Genomic DNA, 24,807 nt, shown 5'->3' with positions numbered 1-24,807 from the left:
CTGTTTCGACCCTCACTCTCTCTCTCTCTCTCTCTCTTCTCCCCCACACCTGCTGTCTCGACCTCTGAATGCTCAGCTATGAAAAGCAAAATGGCATTTATTCCTGAGGTGCTGCCCTGTCGCACCTTCTATAAGCGCTGCGATTATTATTTGACCCTGCTGGTCATCTATGAACGTTTGAACATCTAGAAGAACAATCTGGCCTTAATGGCCATGTACTCTTATACTCTCCATCCAGCACAGCCAGAAGAGGATTGTGATACACTACCGGTCAAAAGTTTTAAAACACCTACTCATTCAATAATTTTTCTTTATTTTTACTATTTTCTACATTGTAGAATAATAGTGAATACATCAAAACTATGAAATAACACATATGGAATCATGTAGTAACCAAAAAAGTGCTCAACAAATCAAAATATATTTTATATTTGAGATTCTTGAAATATCCACCCTTTGTCTTGATGACAGCTTTGCATACTCTTGTCATTCTCTCAACCAGCTTCACCTGGAATGCTTTTCCAACAATCTTGAAGGAGTTACCACATATGCTGAGCACATGTTGGCTGCTTTTCCTTCACTCTGCGGTTAGACTCATTCTAAACCATCTCAATTTGGTTGAGGTCAGGGAATTGTGGAGGCCAGGTCATCTGAACTCCAGGTCATCTACGCTCCATCACTCTCCTTCTTGGCAAAATAGCCCTTACACAGCCTGGAGGTGTGTTGAGTCATTGTCCTGTTGAAAAACAAATGATAGTCCCACTAAATCCAAACCAGATGGGATGGCATATGAATTCAAAATAAATCACAGACAGTGTCACCAGCAAAGCACCCCCACACAATAACACCTCCTCCTCCATGCGTTACGGTGGGAAATTCACACCAACCAAAAATCTTAAATTTCATCCGGTCTAATGTCCGTTGATCGTGTTTCTTGGCTCAAGCAAGTCTCTTCTTATTATTGGTGTCCTTTAGTAGTGTTTTCTTTGCAGAAACTCGACCATGAAGGCCTGATTCACAAGATCTCCTCTGAACAGTTGATGTTGAGATGTGTCTGTTACTTGAACTCTTTGAAGCATTTATTTGGGCTGCAATTTCTGAGGCTGGTAACTCAAATGAAGTTTTCCTCTGCAGCAGAGGTAACTCTGGGTCTTCCATTCCTGTGGCGTTCCTCTTGAGAGACAGTTTCGTCATAGTGCTTATTGGTTTTTGCGACATTCATGTCTTAAAGTAATGATGGACTGTCATTTCTCTTTGCTTATTTGAGCTGTTCTTGCCATAATGAAGCTGGTTGAGAGAATGCCAAGAGTGTGAAAAGCTGTCATCAAGGCAAAGGGTGGATATTTGAAGAATCTCAAATATAGCATTTATTTTGATTTGTTTAACACTTTTGTGGTTACTACATGATTCCATATGTGTAATTTCATAGTTTTTATGTCTTCACTATTGTTTTACAATGTAGAAAAGAGTAAAATAAAGAAACCCTTGAATGAGTAGGTGTTCTAAAACTTTTGACCGGTAGCGTATCTAAAACCCCATAGAGCAAGAGAGCAAGCAATGCAAATGTAGAAGCACGGTGGCTAGGAAAAACTCCCTAGAAAGGCAGGAACCTAGGAAGAAACCTAGAGAGGAATCAGGCTCTGAAGTCACCCCTCAGGGTTCCACTCTATGTTACTTCCTAGTTTCTGTCTTTTCCAGGGAGTTTTTCCTAGCCACCATTCTTCTGCATTGCTTGCTCTCTGGGGTTTTAGGTTTGGTTTCTGTTTAAGCACTTTGTGACAACTGCTGATTTAAAAACGGCTTTATAATACATTGGATTGATTGGTTGATTGAGGACCCCCTACCGTTGAAATAGTCATGATTCCACAAGCCTCTCGTTGTCACGTCCTGACCATAGAGAGCTCGTATTTTTCTATGGTAGAGTAGGTCAGGGCGTGACTGGGAGGTTTTGTCTAGTTTAATTTTTCTATGTTGTGTTCTAGTTTCTTTTTTCTATGTTGGGGTTTTCATATGATTCCCATATGAAGGAGACCAAGGCGCAGCGTGGGTATCGTTCCACATCTTTATTTATATGTGAAACTATGCAAGACATACAATAAACTATAAACAAAACAACAAACCGTGACGAAGAGGTGCAACATGCACTAACTCAAAATAATCTCCCACAAACACAAGTGGGAAAAACAACTACTTAAATATGATCCCCAATTAGAGGCAGCTGGTCATTGTTGTCTCTAATTGGGGATCATATTTAAGTAGTTGTTTTTCCCACTTGTGTTTGTGGGAGATTATTTTGAGTTAGTGCATGTTGCACCTCTTCGTCACGGTTTGTTGTTTTGTTTTTAGTTTATTGTATGTCTTGCATAGTTTCACATATAAATAAAGATGTGGAACGATACCCACGCTGCGCCTTGGTCTCCTTCATATGACGAACGTGACACTCGTTCACATGTCATTCCCCATAAAGGGCTTATTGGAGCTGTCATTTGTTATTGAGACTTGTAAAAGCGTGCTTTAAACAATGTACATTTGTTGATTGCTAGGCCTACAAATATGATTATTTCTTGGTAAATTTGACGAGATTGTGAACGACTCTTGGCGGAATGCATTGCATGACTGCTATGAGGGTGATAAGCACAATATCGTTGGTGAACTGCAGCACCCCAAACAATTTGTTCTCGAGTTCGAGTTTCTTGAGCAAAGGCTGTGTAGGTTTAGGTTCTACAAAGCTGTGTCCATCATAACATTCAATAATCAATTAATTGCATTCATTCTTGCACAATGCGATCAATTATCAACCCAGAGCTTGAAGAAGTATCATGTGTAGATATTGAACAATCCAGGTACGAATTTAGAGATTTACCCAGAAAGACTCACAGTTGTAATTGCTGCCAAAGGTGATTCTAACATGTATTATGAACTGGGTAACCACCCAGAATGCTGGGTGGTTGACAGAGACCTGAATGCTGATTGGCTGACAGCCGTGGCATATCAGACCGTATACCACGGTTATGACAAAACATATTTTGTTACTGCTCTAATTACGTTGGTAAACAGTTTATAATAGCAATAAGGCACCTCTGTGGTTTGTGGTATATGGCCAGTATACCAGGGCTAAGGGCCGTATCCAGGCACTCCGCATTGGGTCGTGCGTAAGAACAGCCTTTAGCCGTGGTATACTGGCCTTATACCATTATTGCTTAATTGACTCAGGGGTGTGCATACTTAAGCAAATTAGATATTTCTGTATTTCCTTTTCAATACATTTGCAAAAATGTCTAAAAACATGTTTTCACTTTGTCATTATAGGGTATTGTGTGTAGATGGGTGAGAAAAAAGATTGAATACATTTTTAATTCAGGCTGTAACACAACAGAATGTGGAATAAGTCAAGGGGTGTGAATACTTTCTGAAGGCACTGTATGACAAGACAGTTGACCGTCAGAGCACGTCTCCACAGAGGAGCATGTATAGACATAGACAAGTTAGCTGACAACATCACGAAAATGATGAGTGTGCTGCAATGGGTGTTGTTGTGATTCTGGATGGCCAGATAGCTACTGTAGCAACAATGTCAAGAATCTGCCATGCAGGGAATCGTAGGAGGCTCGTTTCAGCAAGTTTTATTTTGTCTTGATACCATGTCTTATTTTGAGGTGTTTCGTATGTGATAATATGGCAAAAAATTCGCTAGCTAGCTAACCAACAACTGTAACGATGTATTTGAGACAAGTTCTCATTGTGCAAATGTATTTATGTTTTCAATAAATATTGGAGACGAAGTATAGTTTACATGTTGTCAACAATCTAAACCAATTATGTCTGTTTTGCCCCATAGTTGCGCACGCGTCGGTTTTGTTACTAAACAACCTGTCAATTAATCCTGCTGTAGAATTCATTGCAGCCAAGCAGATCAAACGAAGGACTGAACGAGTCCCTCAGAAAACCGAATCACGCCTCTCAGTCACTAAAAAGAGTCGTTCAAAAAAGAAGAAATCGTTCTCGACCTACACATCACTACTCAATAACCCAGCATCAATAACTTAGCACCCAGCATCAATAACCCAGCACTCTTTAAAGAAAACAGCCCAACTAAGTGAGCCAAAGCCTGCAACCCAGCAGTTGGGTCAACCAAACAACCAAGCATTTTTGTGTGTACAAAATGTAAAAGCATTGGGTCAGATCTCTCAAATCGAGTTAGTACATCGTGAGCTAAACAACAAAATTAGCCTTGGACCTGCATGAAGAGAGAGTAATCGCGCGACTCTGATCTGGGCAGCGCGGGTTCTGATTGGACGCAAAGACCACGAGCTCCGTGTGATGTTGTATTACTGCACGAGCTCTGCTGTAGCAGTGCGTGGTTATTACTGCAAGACGATGGAAACTATTTGAAGACGAATTGCGAATAGAAAGCTATGCAATACTGACGGTGTAGAATTCATTGCAGCCAAGCAGGTCAAACGAATATAATAGAAAATATAGTAATTTATCAACCTCCGCTCATATCTTCTCCCTTTGTTCTCATACTGTAAAGATAAAAGTACATGCGTGCGTTACTCAATTTCCAAGTTTAGGCTACGGTGCAACTGTTATGGCTACATTCTGCCAAACGTTAATGTTACATAGTGTCAAGGAGCCGTTGTTTAAGTGAAACATTATTCTGTGAAGTAATGGGTTCTAAGTTGACCAGGCAGAGTAGTCTGGACCAAATAGAAACCACATTTTCCAAGAGGAGACGCCAGCGGCATGACAGCTCCAGAGAAACCGAGAGGAGTGGAGGCAATGGTGGCGGAGAGTTCTTGTTTACATCCCTGATTCTAAAGTCCGACAAGCTTCCAGGGATGCTGCGAAAAACCAACCACAGCCCCTACGTGAGACGGGTGGCATGGATCCGGGAAATACAGAAGCTTATCCGAGAAGAGAAACAAGAACAAGCAGTCGAAGTGCTCAAATTGCTAAGAAAGGTAAGAGAGAATGTTTAACACTGAATATTAACTTCTCAACTTCATAAGACGTGCCCTCTGTAAGTCACCTACTGCACCTGCAGAATGTGATGCTGTTTGTTCAGCAGTATCCACAGGTTGTCACTCAAGTCAGTGCCTGATAAATTATTACAAATGTACTGGTAAAAATGCTGCATCTATTATTAGTATTAGATTATTATACTCTAGGTTTGATTTTACGTTAGGCTGGGTTCCTTCTTATTTTGGGGTTTCCCGTTTAAAATTATTTACTGTATGTCTTTAAATGTTTTGGTTCATTTCATTGTCAACCTTTATTAAGTGTCTTAGCTTTATAGTTTACTTTGCTCCAGGGAACAATTATTCAGTGGCTTGGCTTTTATATAATCTCAGAGCAAAGGTGTAACTGCTTTGTCAGATTGCTAACCTCAGGCTCAGGTACAGTGCCTTCAGAAAGTATCAATTTAAAAAAAATTGTAATTTAGCAGATGCTCTCATTCACACTGGTTGACTTTTTCCACATTTTGTTGTGTTACAGCCTGAATTTAAAATTGATTAAATTCAGATTTTTGGTCACTGGCCTAAACACAATACCCCATAATGTCAAAGTGGAATGATGTTTTTCAGAATTTTTACTAATTAAAAATGAAAAGCTGAAATGTCTTGAGTCAATGAGTGTTCAACCCCTTTGTTATGGCAAGCCTAAATCAATTCAGGAGTAAAGATTAGCTTAAGTCACATAAATTGCATGGACTCACTGAAAAACAGCTTCTCTCAATGCCATCAGACTGCTAAATAGCCATTACCTTAGAGGTTGCTGCCCTATATGCATAGACATGGAATCACTAGTCACTTTAATGTTTACATACTGATTTACTCATTTCATATGTATATACTGTATTCTATTCTACTGTATTTTAGTCAATGCCACTCCGACATTGCTCATAATATTTTATATATTTCTTAATTCCATTATTTTACTTTTAGATGTGTGTATTGTTGTGAATTGTTAGATATGACTGCACTGTTGGAGCAAGGAACACAAGCATTTCGCTACACCCGCAATAACATCTGCTAAATTAGTGTATGTGACCAATAACATTTGATTTGTGCGCAATAGTGTTTAACATGATTTCTGAATGACTACATCATCTCTGTACCCCACACATACACATCTTGAAGGTCCCTCACTTGAGCAGTGAATTTCAAACAGATTCAACCACAAAGACCAGGGAGGTCGCAAAGAAGGGCACCTATTGGTAGATGGGTAAAAAAAAAGACATTGAATATCCCTTTGAGCATGGTGAAGTTATTAGTTACACTTTGGATGGTGTATTAATACACGCAGTCACTAAAGATACAAGCGTCCTTCCTAACTCAGTTGCCGGAGTGGGAGTGGAAGGAAACTACTCAGCGATTTCACCATGAGCCCAATGGTGACTTTAAAACAGTTACAGAATTTAATGGCTGTGATAGGAGAAAACTGAGGATGGAGCAAGAACATTGTAGTTACTAACCTAATTGACCGAGTGAAAAGGAAGAAGCCTGTACAGAATACAATTTTACCAAAACATGCATCCTGTTTGCAACAAGGCACTAAAGTAATACTGCAAAAAATGTGGCAAAGCAATTCACTTTTTTGGCCTGAATACAAAGTGTTATGTTTGAGGCAAATCCAATACATTACTGAGTATCACTCAGCATACTGGTGGCTGCATCATGTTATCTGTAGTCTTGTAATCGTTAAGGACTGGTGAGTTTGAGGATAAAAAAGAAACGTAATGGAGCTAAGCACAGGCAAAATCCTTGAGGAAAACCTGGTTCAGTGTAATGTCGACGCAGGGAGTCAGGTGTAGTTAGTGAGTTTAATACGAACGAACATAGAACAATACAAAACAAGAGACACATCTGACAAGGAAACACAACCAATAATGCCTGATGGGAAATAAGACGGAGTGCTATTATATAGGGGGAGTACTATTATATGGGGGGAGTACTCAGGGAAGTGATAAAGTCAAGGTGTGCCTGATGAGGCGCAGGTGTGCGTAATGAAGGGTTGCCAGGACCGGTGGTTTGTACCGACGCACGGCTCCAGGAGGACAGCCCTGAGGGCGAGGAGCGGGCCGGATGATGTTGGGATCTATAATGTTGTCCACCGGAGCCAACACCGCTCCTCTGGACCATACCCATCCCAGCCCACCAGGTACTGGAGTCGTCCCCCACAACATCTGGAGTCCAGGAGGGATCTGACGGCATAGGCGGGACCTCCCTCGATGTCCAGCGGAGGGGTGTCTTGGGGGACGGCCTCAGCCAGCGGACCAGGAACCATCGGCCTGAGGAGAGAAACATGGAAGGTGAGATCCAATACTCAGTGGGGAGCTGTAATCTGTATGGCACCTCATTGAACCTCTTGAGGACCTTGAACAGCCCCACAAACCTTGCAGGGCAGGCGAAGTGGGAAGTTCCTGGTGGAGACCCAGACGCGATCACCAGGATGGAACACGGGCGCCTCACTGCGGTGGCGATCAGTCTGCTCCTTCTGGCGGCAGACGGAGCGCTAGAGCCTCACGTGGACATCACTCCACACCCCCTCTGCGCACTGGAACCATTCGTCCACCGCAGGGGCTTTGGTCTGGCGTCCATGGAGCCAGGGCTGGATAATAACCCAGGACACACCAGCTCCTGGTTCATCCTCTTCACCTGCTTGTTGGAATGAGGCCGGTACCCGGAAGTGAGGCTGACCATGACACCCAGTTTTTCCATACCCGTGATGTGAATTGGGGGCCATGGTCGGAGACGATGTCCTCCGGAAGGCCATAGTACCGGAACACCTGCTGAAACAGTACCTCAGCTACCTGGAGAGCAGTAGGGAGACTAGAGGAATGAGGATGACTTTGTGCGTGGGTGCAGTGATGAGGAAGGGTAGGCTTTCCTGGTGCCACAGTGAGGGTGTGGTGCTGTGATGGGTGTGACATTTCTGGATCCCAGTGCTCGACCATCCAACGCTTGAACCGGAAATTGAGAGAACAGCGGGTATGAGGGGGATGTTAAGTGAGGAGGCAAGGGCCTGGTCAATGAAATTCCCTGTGGCACTGGAGTCCACTAGAGCAGTAGATACAACAAATGAGGGACAGCCAGCTAGTGATATTGATACTAGAAAGGGGTTGGCGGAAAGTGAGGATGGTGGAATATTCACGCCAAACCCAGGAGAGGGATGATCACGGGACCATCCCTCTGCTCTTGTGGACCCCAGGTTGGGACATATCGAACACGGCTGAAGCTGGTGCCCCTCTTGTCCGCAATAGGGACAGAGCCCCATCTGTCTCTGGCAGAGTTGCTCAGCCGCAGGGAGGCACATGGCCCCTACCTCCATGGGTTCAGGCTCTGACTCAGGTTGGTCAACGAAGGAGGCAGAGCGGTGATGGTGGTTCCGACGCTCCCGCAGAAGGTTATCCAGATGGATGGCCATCACAATAAATGCGTTCAAGAGAGTGTGTCATCTTGGCACGCCAACTCCGTCTGGATCTCCTCGTGCAATCCTCTTTGGAATAGGGTGCGGAGCGCTGGCTCATTCCATCCACTGGATGCTGCCGCTGTCCTGAAGGTGAGGGCGTACTCCGCAGCGGTCTGGCCTTCCTGCCATAGGTGGAGTAAGCGCTCACCTCCATCTCTGTCCTCTGGTGGATGGTCGAAGACCCTCCTGAACAGAGCCATGAACTCTTCATAAAAATCCAGCTACTCCTCTCCTTTCTCCCAGATGGCCGTAGCCCACTCCAACTCACGTCCAGTCAGCAGGAAAATAACCATGGCAACCTTGGACCTCTCGGCGGTAGGGGCTCCCATCTGAAGAGTGGAAATAGAGGGAGCACTGGAGTAGGAAGCCACGGCATTTTGATGGAGTCGTATTTGTCCGGGAGGGACAAACTGACCTCGCTGACCTAGACGGACTGCTGGATGGGCTGGGATGCTGGCTCGAATCATAAGAAAGAATAATCCGCCCGAGGTAGGTGACGCCCTTTGGGCAACGTCGAGACATTGAAGAACACGGAGGATCTCATCCATAGCCGTCCCCATTTGAGCCAGCTGGTCGTGGTGTTGGCGAAGTATGTCTCCCTGTTCGCTGACCGTCTGGAAGATGCCTTGATCAACTACTACTTCAATGTGGTGAGGCATTATTCTGTAACATCGATGCAGGGAGTCAGGAAGCAGGTGCAGTTAGTTTAATATAACGAACATAGAATACAAAACAAGAGACACGTCTGACAAGGAAATATATATATATATATATATATATATATATATGACGTCGTTGGTTTACTAACCGCTGGTCCTGGCAACCCTTCATTACGCATACCTGCGCCTCATCATCAGGCACACCTGGACCTTATCAATTCCGTGATTACTCCCCATATATATATTGTAATCTGAATATTTTCCTTGGTGCCCCGATCTCCTAGTTACAGTTAAACGATTCATCAGTTTAATCGCGTAATAATAATAATAATAACAGGGAGTTATTTGATAAACATGTCTTCAAGTTAATGGTGCCCAAAGACACGACATGACATTCAATCTGCTTTCCACCAGACGCTCTGAGATCAATTCACCTTTCAGCAGAACAATAACCTAAAACAAAGCCAAATCTACACTGGAGTTGCTTACCAAGAAGGTGAATGTTCCTGAGCGGCCGAGTTACAGCTTTGACTTAAATCTGTGTTGCGTAATCGTACTGAAGGTAGCTAAGGAGTCAAGCGCAGGAGAGCAGAGATGTCAATGTAGCATCGTTAATAAGTCCGAAAATGGTACAGTTACAAAGTCCATAAACGCCCGAGACAATGGAACACACAGTTACTCACAGAAGGAGGAAAACAACGCTCCTACTATACTTAACACACGTGAATAAACTGAGGAAAGAAACCTCCACAAGCAACATGAAAATAACCCCACACAAACCTAAGCAAATGAAAACCAGGTGTGAATGAATCAAAGACAAAACCAACAGAAAAGGAAAAATGGATCGGTGATGGCTAGAAGGCCGGCGACGCCGACCACCGAGCACCACCCGAACAAGGAGAGGAACCACCTTCAATGATAAACAATCAGTTTGACAGAGCTTGAAGAATTTAGAAAATAATAATAGGCAAATGTTGCGCAATCCAGGTGTAGAAAGCACTTAGAGACTTATCCAGAAAGCACAGGAGGTTGGTGGAATCTTAATTGGGGAGGACAGGCTTGTGGTAATGGCTGGAGTGGAATTAGTAGAATGGTATCAAATACATCAAACATGGTTTCCATGTGTTTGATGCCATTCCATTCGCTCCATTCCAGCCACTATTATGAGCCGTCCTCCCCTCAGCATTCTCCTGTGCCAGAAGACTCATAGCTGTAATCGCTGCCAAAGGTGTTTCTACAAAGTATTGACTCAGGGGTGTGAATGCTTATGTAAATTTGATATTTCTGTATTTCATTTTCTTCACATTTGAAAAAAAATCTTGACTGTCCAGCTCACTAATAATCATTGACTAGACAGTCAGGGAGCATCGGAAATGTAAAAAACGATGGATAGAACCCTATTTTTCACCAATTTTGAAGACAAGGAAATATACCTCATTTTCAGTGCAGCCCTCCGGACCTCGTTGAAGACTGGATGCGGCCCCGGGGCAAAATTAGTTTGACACCCCTGGGCTAGAGTGTAGGCCTACTTCACACATATGTTAAACCAGTGGTCACCAACCTCTTCTGAGTCAAGATCACTTTTGCAGTCAAATAGCAAGCCGAGATCTACCTGTCAGAATAGTTTTAAATCATTAACCTAATAAAAACAGTAGGAAAGAGGTTTGTGCAGTAGGCCTAATACATTATCACAGCATATTGTCTATATTCCTGGCCTGCCAATATTGTTCTTCTCAGACCATAATTTATTTCAAAACTCAAGCTTTGATAATAAATTAGATCAGTTGGTGTAGCACTTGCAAGGCACAGCTGAGCATAAATTGAAATAATTTGCAAATAATTAGCTTTTTTATTTTACTGGACGGATGGTACCTGCATCTGCTGAGCTTTAAGTTATCTACAGGGTACACAGAAATGTGTCCAACTATTATTGTGTTCAGGGGTTCGAACCGGTTCAGGGAACAGAAGAGAAAACAATTTTTTTTGAGGAACAGAAACAGAACCGGTAATGAAAGTGATATATACTGTTACGGAACAGAACCGTTATTTTAAAAGCAGGGGAACCGGTTAATGACATTATTTTACATTGCTGGCATTTGTGACTCGTTTCAGGAAACTAGGCTTATGTCATGCATCACTACTTCACAGGAGCGCCATTTGAACGTAAACTGTTGCCTTCTGAAATGCCTTCTGGAACGTATGAACTTTCATGTGCCTTAATAACTAACTTGTATGCCATCTATAAATGCAAATAAAATTGTTAAATTAGGAGCCTAGTTGGTTTAGCCACGGAAAAAGACCTTCCCGCTAGCCATGATTGGCTGCGATAATGAGTGGGCTGGACATGCGAGAGATGAGTTCGTATTGGTCCGCCATGTAGCGCGCTTCTGTCTATAACATAAGCTGCTCAGTATGTGTAGGCAATCCTTTCTAACGCTGCTTTTTTGAAAGATATCACGTAGTAGAACTGCATAAGTGTTGCTCTCCACTTTCTGGAGGACCGAGTTTTGAAATCAGTGGAATTAGAGTATGATAGCTAAAAAATTCTGCCGTTTGATTGCAAATATGCAGATGAAGTCGAAAAGAGAATATACAGAAGGCTGTTGTGTAAAACACCTGTCTTCAGATTACATCTTCAAACTAAGGGCAACCATGGCATCCGTGATAGAGGGAGAAGTGTCCATCCATGTATACGGGTAAGATAGTCTAGCTAGCTACATTGTCAGATATTACACATTTCTAATTTTGTCAGAATTTTTTTAAATTTCAAGTTAAAGTGTACTGTTAGCTAGCTAGCTAATGTTAGCTGGCTGGCTAGCTATCTAATGTTACGTGTAAGATCTAGTAATATTATTCGTATCTCAGAGTCATTTGCATTGCTAGTTATAGCCTAATGTTAGCTAACCTGGTTGGTTAGCTACCTGCAGATTTATGTTCATGTTATGAGTTGGGATTATGGTTTGTTGATTAGCTAGCTAGCTACATGTCTAAACAAAAGACTCCACTTTGCAAGTAACTATTTCAATAGAATGTTTATGATGTCACTGAGACAACTGTCGATAGCTGTAGCTGGTAAATTCGCTCTGGCTATCTACTCCGATTTCAGAGCAATCTCGTCTGAGTGCAAAAAAGCGTAATTAAATTGTTGCCAGCAGCACAGTTGTAGTCACCAACACTCTGGATAACATAAAAACAGCCTAACCAGCGCTGCTAGTGCAATTAAAATGGTCAGAGTGAGCTGTTCTCTCATTTGTATCTGGAAGTAGCTAGCAAGTTAGCCAACGTTAGCCAGTTAGCTTGGGCGCTAAATACATTATGCTCCATACATACATACTCCAGTAGAAACGTAGAAACGCCAACACAATATACAGAAAATAAGGCACTTACTTTGAAAGGAACTCACACATGTCCAAAGTTATTATTTGGGCACTTGACTGCTGTTGCTAGGTCTGAACACTCGGATCAACCCTACTCCTCGTCCAGTGTTCGCTCTGAACGCTCCGAGAGCAAAACACTCTGAAATTATGAACAGACAATCTGACAACGCTCTGAGTTTACGAACGCCCAGAGCACATTCTGGTACTCCTGATTACATTTACGAACACACCCGTAGTATAAACCAGACTTTAGTTTTAAAATGTTTGGTTGTTTAGTACATAGCCTCACATGTGAATCCTTAAAGAGATGGGTGGGGCTAAAGCTTTACTGGAGAGGTCTTCTTTGTCTACACCCATTCAGCATCGCTCACACCCTCGATGCTGAATGGGTGTAGACAAAGAAGACCTCTCCAGTATGCCTAGTTAAATAAAGGTTAAATAAAATAAAACCAAAAAAAACATTAATTAAAACATAATCAGCTCCACCTTCTCTTGTCAAGTCCTTACTTTTCACAGATTCGCCACACAACTAACAGTGGGTATTTAAAATCAGTGTCTGTAATTAATGAATCTGGGCCTTGCTGTGGGTTTTATTGTGCTTGGGTAGCCACTTATATTGATCTTACAGGAAAGCCTCTTAAAGTTCAGAGAAACAAGTGCCTGACTCCCTCCCATCATTAACATACCACAGAGGAGACTAAATAGTACTGTACTGCCATACAGTATATGTCACGCCCTGGCCATAGAGAGGGTTTTATTCTCTATTTTGGTTAGGCCAGGGTGTAACTAGGGTGGGCATTCTATGTCCTTTTTTCTATGTTTTGTATTTCTTTGTTTTGGCCGGGTATGGTTCTCAATCAGGGACAGCTGTATATCGTTGTGTCTGATTGGGAGCCATACTTAGGCAGCCTGTTTTCCTTTGGGTTTTGTGGGTGGTTACTTTCTGTTTAGTTCATGTTCCTGACAGAACTGTTTAGCTGTCGTTCGTTTTCTTGTTTTGTTGAAAGTGTTCTATTAAAAGTTAATGACGAGCACTCACCACGCTGCGCCTTGGTCTACTCCTTTCGACGGCCGTTACAGTATATCTCCCTATCTGAAGAATACTATGCATCTATTAGGCAGGGCAAACATATTATCACGATTTCACATACACTGTATATCATGAAAATCAATACATTATAGCACGTTTTTTTTGGGCTCATTCAGTAGTTTATACCTAATTAAGTAGAGTTATTATCTTCAAATAATAATTTATATTTCATAAGTTTAACATGATACTGTGGCTGCTTCCTGTTTTCAGGTGTCAAAACACCGGTTTTAGATGTCCAAATTCAAAATCAATATGTTGAAATAAACTGTGATTTGTTGAAGACAAGGAAAATTACCCTACACACACACATCACACTTGTAAATTAGTACCTTGTAAACTGCTTTGGCACCAATTTTTACCAGGGGGACTCTCTAGACTGGAATTGATTAGCTTGTTCTACTGTAATCAATAGTGTGCGCATATTAATCACAAACATCAATATTTGTATTAAAATCAATGAAACTGGTAAAAAAAAAATGCGTAGATATGTACCGCTTGCGCTCTTCTAACAGACAAAACTCAATGCACTTGGGTATACTACATATACCAGCAGATAAATGAGAACCTGTAGTAGCCATTTATTAACTCATGTCTCTGTGAGAAATGTTTTACGGAAGACAGCCAATACGAATAAGGTATCACAACACTCACTTTTTGACTGAACAATTTCAACGAATCAGCACCTCACGTTGGTTTCTAAATAGCGACAGGGGTTGGCTTTCATTTGAACGATAGCTTAATCCTCAAATCTGCAAATTCATGTGAGGCCAGAGATGTTTATATATAATTTTTTCTTGCCACTATGGCCTTAAAGTTCCACTACAGACAGAAACACTGGTACTAAACCAAAGACATTGATTTGTTTTTGTAAGATTGTGATGATTAGAAACTTTTATGCTAACACCACCAATCTGAGGTAAAAATTATGTGTATTTCCTCTCATTTTTATGTGGTGATAGTACTAAGATGTTCTGTCTACCATGGGGAATTTAGCGTAATATATATTTTTTTACGAATGTCAAAATAATTCAATATTTAGATTTAAGATTAATCACACTCACAATTTTACATCTATTTCTTACTACTTTAACATGGAGAGAGTTTAAAAATGTTCCTAACCACAATTTAACAGGGCACTCTAGACTAGAGCTTCCATAGTGATTGTGCAGCAGGCTGAACGTTTGACATCTCTATATCTATTCTGTTCAACATAAATAGACAGTCTCTTCCCACTTGCTGTGTCGACCCATTACACTTTTGATCCAATGATAGATCATTTTAATGAACACATCAATGCAACTTGATAAGAAAACCGCCCACTAGATAAAAACACTGGTCCAGTCAGGTGGGAATGAAACCTATATCAACTCACATCGTTCCACTGATCCACTTTAACAACACAGTAGTTGTTGTAGCCCTGCTGTTTTTCCTCAATGAGTGGAAAAGCTGTTTTTTCTTTCAGGGAAGGCTGGATTTGGAGTTAAAGCTTTTGAGTCCCATGCCAGCGTGTTTTAGTGATTCTAACCCCTTTTAAACATTTAATGTTTGAGCTATAGACTGCTGCTTTTTTGCATTGGATTTGTCTATTTCTTTTGCTTCCGCGGATACCAACCATTAGCGTGTGCGATTAACAGGGGCTGAAAGAGAGCGTTGTTTGTGAGACAAGGTAGGATGTCCAATGATCTTCTATGTAAAAGAACCCTTCTAACAACTCTTGTGTGGCTTGTGAGCGTCATAGAGCAAGACAGACATGCGTGTTCTGTGAGAATGAAAAGCTGAGATTCTCACAAAACACGCACGTCTGTCTTGCTCTATGACGCTCACAAGCCGCACAGTGGTCGTTAGAAGGTAAGGGTTCTTTTACATAGAAGATCATTGGACATCCCATGACATAGTGTCTATCATACTGTCATGCTTTTTGTACAGTACCAGTCAAAGGTTTGGACACACCTACTCATTCAAGGTGTTTTCTTTATTTTTATTATTTTCTACATTGTAGAATAATAGTGAAGACATCAAAACTATGAAACAACACATATGGTATCATGTAGTAACCAAAAAAAGAGCTACTTTGAAGAACCTCAAATATAACATATATTTTGATTTGTTTAATCAAAATATATGTTATATTTGAGGTTCTTCAAAGTAGCAAGCCTTTGCCTTGATGATAGCTTTGCAAACTCTTGGGATTCTCTCAACCAGCTTCATGAGGTAGTCACCTGGAATAAATGTTTATTAACAGGTGTGCCTTGTTAAAAGTTAATTTATGGAATTTATTTCCTTCTTAATGTGTTTGAGCCAATCAGTTGTGTTGTGACAAGGTAGGGGTGGTGTACAGAAGATAGCCATATTTGGTAAAAGACCATATTATGGCAAGAACCGCTCAAATAAGCAAAGAGAAATGACAGTCCATCATTACTTTAAAACATGAAGGTCAGTCAATTCGGAAAATTTCAAGAACTTTGCAAGTTTCTTCAAGTGCAGTTGCAAAAACCATCAAGCGCAATGATGAAACTGGCTCTCATGAGGACCGCCACAGGAAAGGAAGACCCAGAGTTACCTCTGCTGCAGGAGATACGTTCATTAGAGTTACCTGCACTTCAGATTGCAGCCCAAATAAATGCTTCACAGAGTTCAAGTAACAGACACATCTTAACATCAACGGTTCAGAGGAGACTGTGTGAATCAGGCCTTCATGGTTGAATTGCTGCAAAGAAACCACTGCTAAAGGACACCAATAAGAAGAAGAGATTTGCTTGGGCCATTGTCCATTGACGACCAATAGGCATTAGACCGGTGGAAATCTGTCCTTTGGTCTGAAGAGTCCAAATTTGAGATTTTTGGTTCCAAACACCTTGTCTTTGTGAGATGCAGAGTAGGTGAACAGATGATCTCCGCATGTGTGGTTCCCACCGTGAAACATAGAGGAGGAGGTGTGATGGTGTGGGGATGCTTTGCTGGTGACACTGTCAGTGATTTATTTAGAATTCAAGGAACACTTAACCAGCATGGCTACCACAGCATTCTGCAGCAATACGCCATCCCATCTGGTTTGCGCTTAGTGGGACTATCATTTGTTTTTCAACAGGACAATGACCCAAACACACCTCCAGGCTGTATAAGGGCTATTTGACCAAGGAGAGTGATGGAGTGCTGCATCAGATGACCTGGCCTCCACAATCAACCGACCTCAATCCAATTGAGATGGTTTGTGATGAGTTGGACCGCAGAGTGAAGGAAAAGCATCCAACAAGTGCTCAGCATATGTGGGAACTCCTTCAAGACTGTTGGAAAAGCATTCCTCATGAAACTGGTTGAGAGAATGCCAAAAGTGTGCAAAGCTGTCATCAAGGCAAAGGGTGGCTACTTTTTTTTACAACACTTTTTTGGTTACTACATGATTCAATATGTGTTATTTCATAGTTTTGATGTCTTCACTATTATTCTACAATGTAGAAAATAGTAAAAATCAAGAAAAACCCTTGAATGAGTACGTGTGTCCAAACTTTTGACTGGTACTGTAGATGTTATTTATCTCTCTATATTGCTCCTATGGAATTCTAGCCTAGCCATAGCAAGCTAGCTAGGCGACTAGTGGTGGTGTCCTGTTAGAGAAGGTAGTAAGAAATACTCATGACAAGAGGCGTAGAGTGACACAACAACAGATATAAGGTTCTGAAATAATGTCGGTTTACTGACAGACGCGTTGGTACAGAACGTTGGTGGTGCTCGTGTTATCACAGATCGACCGTGATCAGAGCGAATGCGAGCACACACCCTTATTGTTTCATCAACCAGATTAAAGGGGGCCTAAATCACACCCGGAAGGTGAGTTATCAAACACACAACATTTAGTCCCACTGTAACAATACTGTAATACGTTCACATAGTTGCTATGGCAAACTCCACACAGTTGTCACTGAGTAGTTGGGTATTCATTTCCAACTTATCCAACTATTTCTGTACTTACAGTATTCTTATACATTTATTTTCTATCAGGTTTTTGCTTGGCAGACCTTATTTTTAGATTTACATTTGTTAATAAAAACTCATGAATGCAACTATTTATGTCAAATTGGTTTGTGTTCTACTTGTAGCCCTGGTTGTCCTGAAAATAAAATGGTAAAACACTTCAATGTGAGGCTAAATGAGGGCAGAGCAAGCAGATAAATGAAAGTAATGAATTTCAGGTTTTTCACTTAGGGATTGCCTGGGTCTAATAAGGTTTTAATCTACTTGAGATGGTGGATGATATTGGAGCATGCCTGATGTCTCCTTCAGAGCACAGCACAGCACACAGGAAGTCATTACACAGAGGAGATGCACAGAGGACTCAATGAGACCGGACTCTTATCTCCATCTCCAATCTCTTCTGGGCTATTAATGTTAATTACTTTGGACTTTTCTCTATGTTCGTCAGTAAACAAGGAATCAGCAAGCAGGCATTAAGATTAAAAGCATTAACACAGAATATGTTTAGTGATAAAGGAAGCAAATACTAAAGTGCCCCTGAGGTTATAAAAGGCTAGATAAAATGACCGTTGGAATGAGACTTAATAGTGCATCATTTTACTACCTCAGTTGTGTTTGAGAGGATTAGTGAGTCACCGTTGTTTGAAACATAATGTGAGGTGCCACTTCTGATAGTTGGATCTTAAGGAATAGGCTACATACCAATCATGTATTATACATATGTACAGTGCATTCGCAAAATAATTCAAACGCCTTGACTTTTTCCACATTTTGTTACGTTACAGCCTTATTCTAAAATTTTATGAATTACGTTTTTTGATCATCAATCTACACACAATACCCCATAATGACAAAGTGAAAACAGTTTTTTTGAAATGTTTGCACATTTATTACAAATAAAAATACAGAAATACCTTATTTACATACTGTATATCATACACTACAGTTGAGGAACAATGGGAAAGTAATTCTGCTTTGAAAGTTGACACATGTGTAACCTCTCTTTTAAGAACATGGGTCTTTTGGTACCTACTGGAGAGCCCTTCTTTGTCTACACCCATTCAGCATCGTTCACACCCTCTTAAGCTTTAGCCCCACCCATCTCTTTAAGGATTCACATGTGAGGCTATGTACTAAACAACCAAAGATTTCAAGACTAAAGGCTGGTTTATACTACGTATATACACCCCGTTTGTAAATTTGACCTGGATTGCCAGAGTGTGCTCTGGCCATTCGTAAACTCAGAGCGATGTCAGATTGTCTGTTTCTAAATTCAGTGTGTTTCACTCTCAGAGCGTTCAGAGCGCACACTGGACACTCTGGCCTAGGAGTAAGGTTGATCCGAGCATTCTGACTCAACAACAGCAGTCAAGCACCCAAGCTAACTGGCTAACGTTGGCTAGCTTGCTACCTATTTCCAGAAACAAATGAGAGAACAGCTCACCATTTTACTCGCCCTAGCAGAGCTGGTTTGGCTGTTTTTATGTTATCCAGAGCGTTGGTGACTGCAACTGTGCTGCTGGCAACAATTTAATTACGCCAGAATTTTCTCCATCTCCTTAGCTATCATACTCTAATTCCACTGATTTCAAAACTTAGTCCTCCAGAAAGTGAAGAGCAACACTTATGCAGTTCTACTACGTGATATCTTTCAAAAAAGCAGCGTTAAAAAGGATTACCTACACATACTGACCAGCTTGTGTTGTAGACAGGAGCGTGCTACATGGCAGACCAATCCAAACTCATCTCTCGCATGTCCAGCCCACTCATTATCTCAGCCAATCATGGCTAGCGGGAAGGTTGCTCCCATTTTCTGTAGCTAACCCATCTAGGCTCGTTTTTCTGTGGCTAACCCATCTAGGTTCTTAATTTTAGCTTTTTTTTCTCGTATTTACAGATGGCATTCAAGTTTGTTATTAAGGAACATGATAGTTCACATCTTCCAGAAGGCATTTCTGCCAAAAAACACATTTCAAATTTTAAAAAAAAGTTTATATTCTAATGGTGCTCCTGTGAAGTCGTGACGTGCCTAGTTTCCTGAAACGAGTCACAAATTAGATATTTCAGTTGTTGTTTTTTTATTATTTTGATAACATTTCTAAAAACCTGTTTTAGCTTTGTCATTATAGGGTATTGTGTGTAGATTGATGAGGGAGAAAATATAATTGAATACATTTAAAAATAAGGCTGTAAGTAACAAAATGTGGAAAAAGTCAAGGTGTCTGACTACTTTCCGAATGCACTGGATATTAAATGTCTATATTATACATCTCTCATATGGAGGCCAAATTGGACTGGTGTGAAGATTACGCCTCTTGCCCTCTTCTATGTTGCTCCACAATCAGTTACATTTAATTCATTGCTCTAATGATCTGTCAGTGCTTGTTTTATGTTTATTTGGTAGCCTTCTGCCATTCATACACAATTAAAGACTTGGGTGTATGAAAATGTACTCTTTCAGAACACAGAAAGTGTCACAGTGTTTTATGTTGTTGTTCCCTTTTATTCATAGTTTTTGAAAGGCAAGTGTTAGATGTGAGCAATTTTAGAGGATTGTTATGTCTAATAATCCCACTTGTCAAATTGTCAAAGAAAATGTAAAGCAGGCAACAGACTCCGGGACTGGTTGTGGGGCTCTATGCAATACGTTTTAATAGGTTCCTAATGAGCTGTGGATGTGGGATGGCTGTTCTCAAATTCCAAACTCTCAGCACTCAATTCTTGGTTGAAAAGACAGCAATCATTTTAGATATGCAGGCAGCCTACGGAGCAGGCTTTGTGGAGTGATCTGAAGACAACTTTCATGCAGAGACGGCGACGCAGACACACTGTCAGTGGCAAAATGAAACACCCTTCACACAGAGATGGTGGAACATGAGAGACGCAGTGGCACGTCAGTTATTCTGTCAGATTAACCCATGCAGGGTTGCGCCGCCACACCAATGCAGACATCACACAATGTTGTTTTGTTGTTTACTGTGAACCCAGAGAAAAAGCATTCCTACCGTAATAGATTTAGAACCATGGCATTTTCTTCAAGGCTGATGACTGTGCTGGGGTTCTTCCAATATTACACAAAATTGGTCATAGTTGACCTACTTGATGATTGAACACATTTTCAACATACTAATTCGAAAATGATCTACTATATAGGCCTATCTCTATACTGTTGTTGTTTGGGACTTGTTTACTATATTTTGTTGGGGTATGTTTCCCTGTCATAAAGGGAGCACTGGAGAATGGCTCGGAGTCAGGGAATCCCAGAGAGCTTAAGTGTAATAAATCAGCCAGAAAGCTGGAGGCGGAGGAGAAAGTGCTGATGGGAATTTGCCTCAGAGCTTTCACTGTAGCCTTCAGTGTTTGGCCTGTCAGACTGTAGGTCCTGCTTAACATAGCATGAGTCCCCAGCCTCCTCCTATACAGCCTCTTTACAGCAGCTTACATGTATAGCGCTAAGCCCTCGCCTGATACTATCTTCACATTGCATGTCCAGCAAGTCAACAGTCCAGCAAGTAAACAGATTTACAGCAGCTTTGCACGTACTGTAGAACAGAAGAGAAGAACATAATATTTTGTATAATTTTTCTTGATATTATATAGCCCCCATATTTGACGCTGAACACAGTAAACCAAGTTATAAGCAAGAGGAGGAGAAATATTTTCCAAATTTCGTTTTTGTCCTCTGCTCTACTCTGCCTTAACCTTTCATTGTGGTGGATGTTTTGTTTTTGAACCTCTCCTTCACATATTGCCTGCGGTTTCAGCTAATTTGTTTCAGGACTTGCTGTGTCTGTTTGGTTGAGGTCATCTTCCTCGGCAGGGCAGGTGGGTGAGGGCTACGTCGAAGACCCTTTGATGTGTCTCAAAGCATTACATCTCAAACTCGGGCTCCCGATGACACCCCTCACCAGCAGCAGCCCTCAGAGCATTACCTGAAGCTGCAGATTCCTTTGCCTCAATATAGTTACACTGTCACTGCAAATAGCAGCCACCCTGCAGATGATACTAGTAAGAACAACCTCTGGGGACGTTTTCTCATTCCTCATTTTTATTAAACCAGTCTGCACATCACACCCGCCTGCCATTTGAATTCCAGAGAAGACGGTGAGGTACTGGAGTTCTGTAGACTTGAACCGTTTCTCTCTTAAGTGCCTGCGTGGTGTTTAGAGGTTGTTCTTAGATAACTGGAGTGTGTTCAGTGTGGTATGTGTAAAGACCCAGGGCTTTAGGGGTGAATGACGGTACAGCACATCACTTTAGTTGTTATGTATCTGTTGAAATGTTATTTGGGGAGAAATTGTCCGGCTTTAACCCCCCATACCCCTCATGCCACACCCCAGCCCTCCCTGTGCCTTGTCCCATGTGACACTCTTACTTTAAAATCCTCTCAGCTTAATAAGTGAACATCATGAGGCAAGTGGATGATGAAATGATTATGTAAATACATTGACAATCTGTTACCATTAAGCAGTCCATGTCATGTCAGTTGAATGTGTAATGATTCCTGACTTTCACTTTAAAAATATTGAAATTCACGCTCTGGAATGATTGAAAGGAAACACCAATGATTGATTATTCTCTCCTTCTCTGTGTTCCCACAGGACTTGGGACTCCAGGGAACATCCCTTAATGATATCCTCTATAAGAATGCAGCCTTTCTCAACCTGGTGGATCCAATCTCCCATGAGCTCCTGCTCAGCCTGGCCAAAGACATGCAGTGCCCAAAGAGGGTAAGCCCATCGTACCGTCTGGCTGTTGATCTGTCTGTCTGTCTATTTGTCTCGACCTCCTCAGCCGTGCTGTTGTCAGGGAACATCAAATGAGATCAGGCTCAGAAAATAGAATGTTTAGGAATCCACAGCTGCATGGGTCAATTCAAGAGCAAGTACATGACAGTCAGTCTTTTCTAAATATGACTGCTAGGCCAGTTGGTTTGGTTCCAGCCTTCCAACTGCTGCCAGTATCCATACAGTCGTTATGATTAGGCTTTAAACGATGCCTGTGTGTGTGCACGTGTTCACTCTTGGGGTGCCGGAGCCATGGGCACCTATTTATAACTAATGGCCAGAAGTAGGTCAGTCACAGTGTGGTGTCATTTCAACAACGTACACAACTTACAACACAGTATCTTCTGTTTCTTGTTACTTTTTATTCAGTATTCACTTGCATGAAAATAGGTAATAGTGGACAATTGATCTATAATAATGAATTTACTGCCAGGAAAACATTAAGCAGACAATAGCTCATATAGAGTTTTCGGCCAAAAGTGTTTGCTCCATCCTAAAATACTTTGTTTTCATCATCTTCTGGTCTAAATGAATTTGCTGGGAGCTTGAATCTCTCAGATTGATGTGGTTGACCTTTCCCTTGCTTTAAAGATGTACCAGGCATCTTTTGATAAGCTCTTTTCCCATTAAATGGCTTCCCAGAAGAATATGCAGGGAAGGGGCACAGTTTCCAATAACAAAGACAGACAGCTGTGCCCAGCTAACAGGCTCATCTTGTTTAAAATGGCACCCAGCGAGATCTAGGAACACATTGTGAAATACAGTAGATAGAAAAGTTGAACTATGAAGCACTTCTTCTCTTTAACAGATGATGAAAAATACCTTTGAAAAAAGGCTATTTTGAAATCAGATCTTTCGATAAGGGCAGCATACCTAGGGTGGTGTGTATTGGATTTTTTTTTTGGGGGGGGGGGTCGTGAGGGGTAGGCAGGGGTGTTCTCCGCTGTGACCGCCCGGCTTCCCACTGGGAACAAATTGGTTGATTCAACGTAATTTGTCAACGTATAATGACATGGAATCTATGTGTCATCATGGTAACCAAATTTTAACATAGACAACCTTGTATAAAATATGTTTCATTTGTACCTTTAAAACAACGTGAGATGTTCAACATTAAATCCACTATCACAATGTAACGCCCTGGCCATAGAGAGGGTTTTTTTGTTCTTTATTTTGGTTAGGCCAGGGTGTTACATTGGGTGGGCGTTCTATGTTCTTTTTCTAGGTTTTTTGTATTTCTTTGTTTTGGGCAGTTCACACATAAGGAGCAGGTTTTTCCTTTGGGTTTTGTGGGGGATTGTTCTCTGTCTCGTTTGTTTTTGACCAGACAGGACTGTTAGCTATCGTTGCTGTTTGATGTTTTGTTTGTAGTGGTTCATTTTATTAAATATTTATAATGAATCCACAACCTCCGCTGCATCTTGGTTTTCTTGCGACGACAGCCGTTACACACAAGAAAAAATAATAAGCTCAGTAGCACCTCCTGCTTTAGAATTGATCTATCTACCCTTTGGTCTCCCATCCAGGGTTTTAACCAGGTCAAATGAAATGTGGTCGTACTGCGTTTTCACATATGAAATTTGATACCCTGGTTTGGTTTCCTGGAGCGTTTGTGAGAATTCTACAGTATACGTTTTGCTTTCGCAAGACCTGAAAATAACCATTTCAGGGTTTGATTAGCAAGATGCAAATTCTACATGACGTTATTGAGCTATCTTGCTTACAACGGGCCAAAAAGTTCCACGCGACTCGCCCTGCCATGTCGCAAAACCTGGTACTTTTGTCCTGGATTTTGGACCCACTACTCACGCAGGTCCAGGATTCGTTTGCGTTTCACACATGCTCTATAGCATGGATCGGGGTACCAAACGGTCCAGGAAACGGATCATAAGGGGATATGTGAACGCGCCCTTTATCACTCATATAACATCAATGATGCTATTTAGGCCTATATAGCATTTGCAAAGTCATCAACAGCTATTGTTTCAATTCAACCCAGAATTCAACAACAAAAAAGCAATACAAATGGCCTAGGGCTTAAACCCCTGATTTCAAATGTTATGATATTCAGTGATATTGAATTGTGTTGGTTGTCAAGGCAACCAAATATCAACATTTGATGGAGATTCATCTTCTGCTTGGATAGTTCCATCTATACCACTGACTTAGTCTGGCTTTAATTCCAGTTTGTCTACAAATGAATAATTGATATGTTGGATTCATGTCTCCATCTCAACCAAATATCTAAGTTAAATAATAGGAGTAATTCAAATCAAACTTGATTTAAAGTGCATTTAAAGTTTGATTTCATTAGATTTATTCCTATTCTTTAACTTAGATTTTTGGTTGAGATGGAGACATGATGTTGAAATGTACAATATTACATTTGCTGATACAGTAAATGGCCTAAAGTTAAGGCAAACTTCAAACTAATGTAACATTCAACC

General features: G+C 41.3%; 1 protein-coding gene across 1 annotated transcript in view; it reads left to right on the top strand.

Annotated features, from left to right (window-relative positions):
• Positions 1–4,247: 4,247 nt before the first annotated feature.
• Positions 4,248–24,807, top strand: part of lrrc75bb (leucine rich repeat containing 75Bb) — a gene marked incomplete at its 3' end in the record, with an annotated part of 48,656 nt that continues 28,096 nt past the window's right edge. Inside the window, exons 1-2 of the mRNA XM_029710635.1 lie at positions 4,248–4,964; positions 22,175–22,303. Of these exons, the coding sequence (XP_029566495.1) occupies positions 4,671–4,964; positions 22,175–22,303 (423 nt within the window). The remainder of the gene's footprint in view (positions 4,965–22,174; positions 22,304–24,807) is intronic.

This window comes from Salmo trutta, chromosome 23 (genome assembly GCF_901001165.1).
Source record: "Salmo trutta chromosome 23, fSalTru1.1, whole genome shotgun sequence".
Classification (NCBI taxonomy): Eukaryota; Metazoa; Chordata; class Actinopteri; order Salmoniformes; family Salmonidae; genus Salmo; species Salmo trutta.
This window is presented reverse-complemented; position numbering and strand designations above follow the sequence as displayed.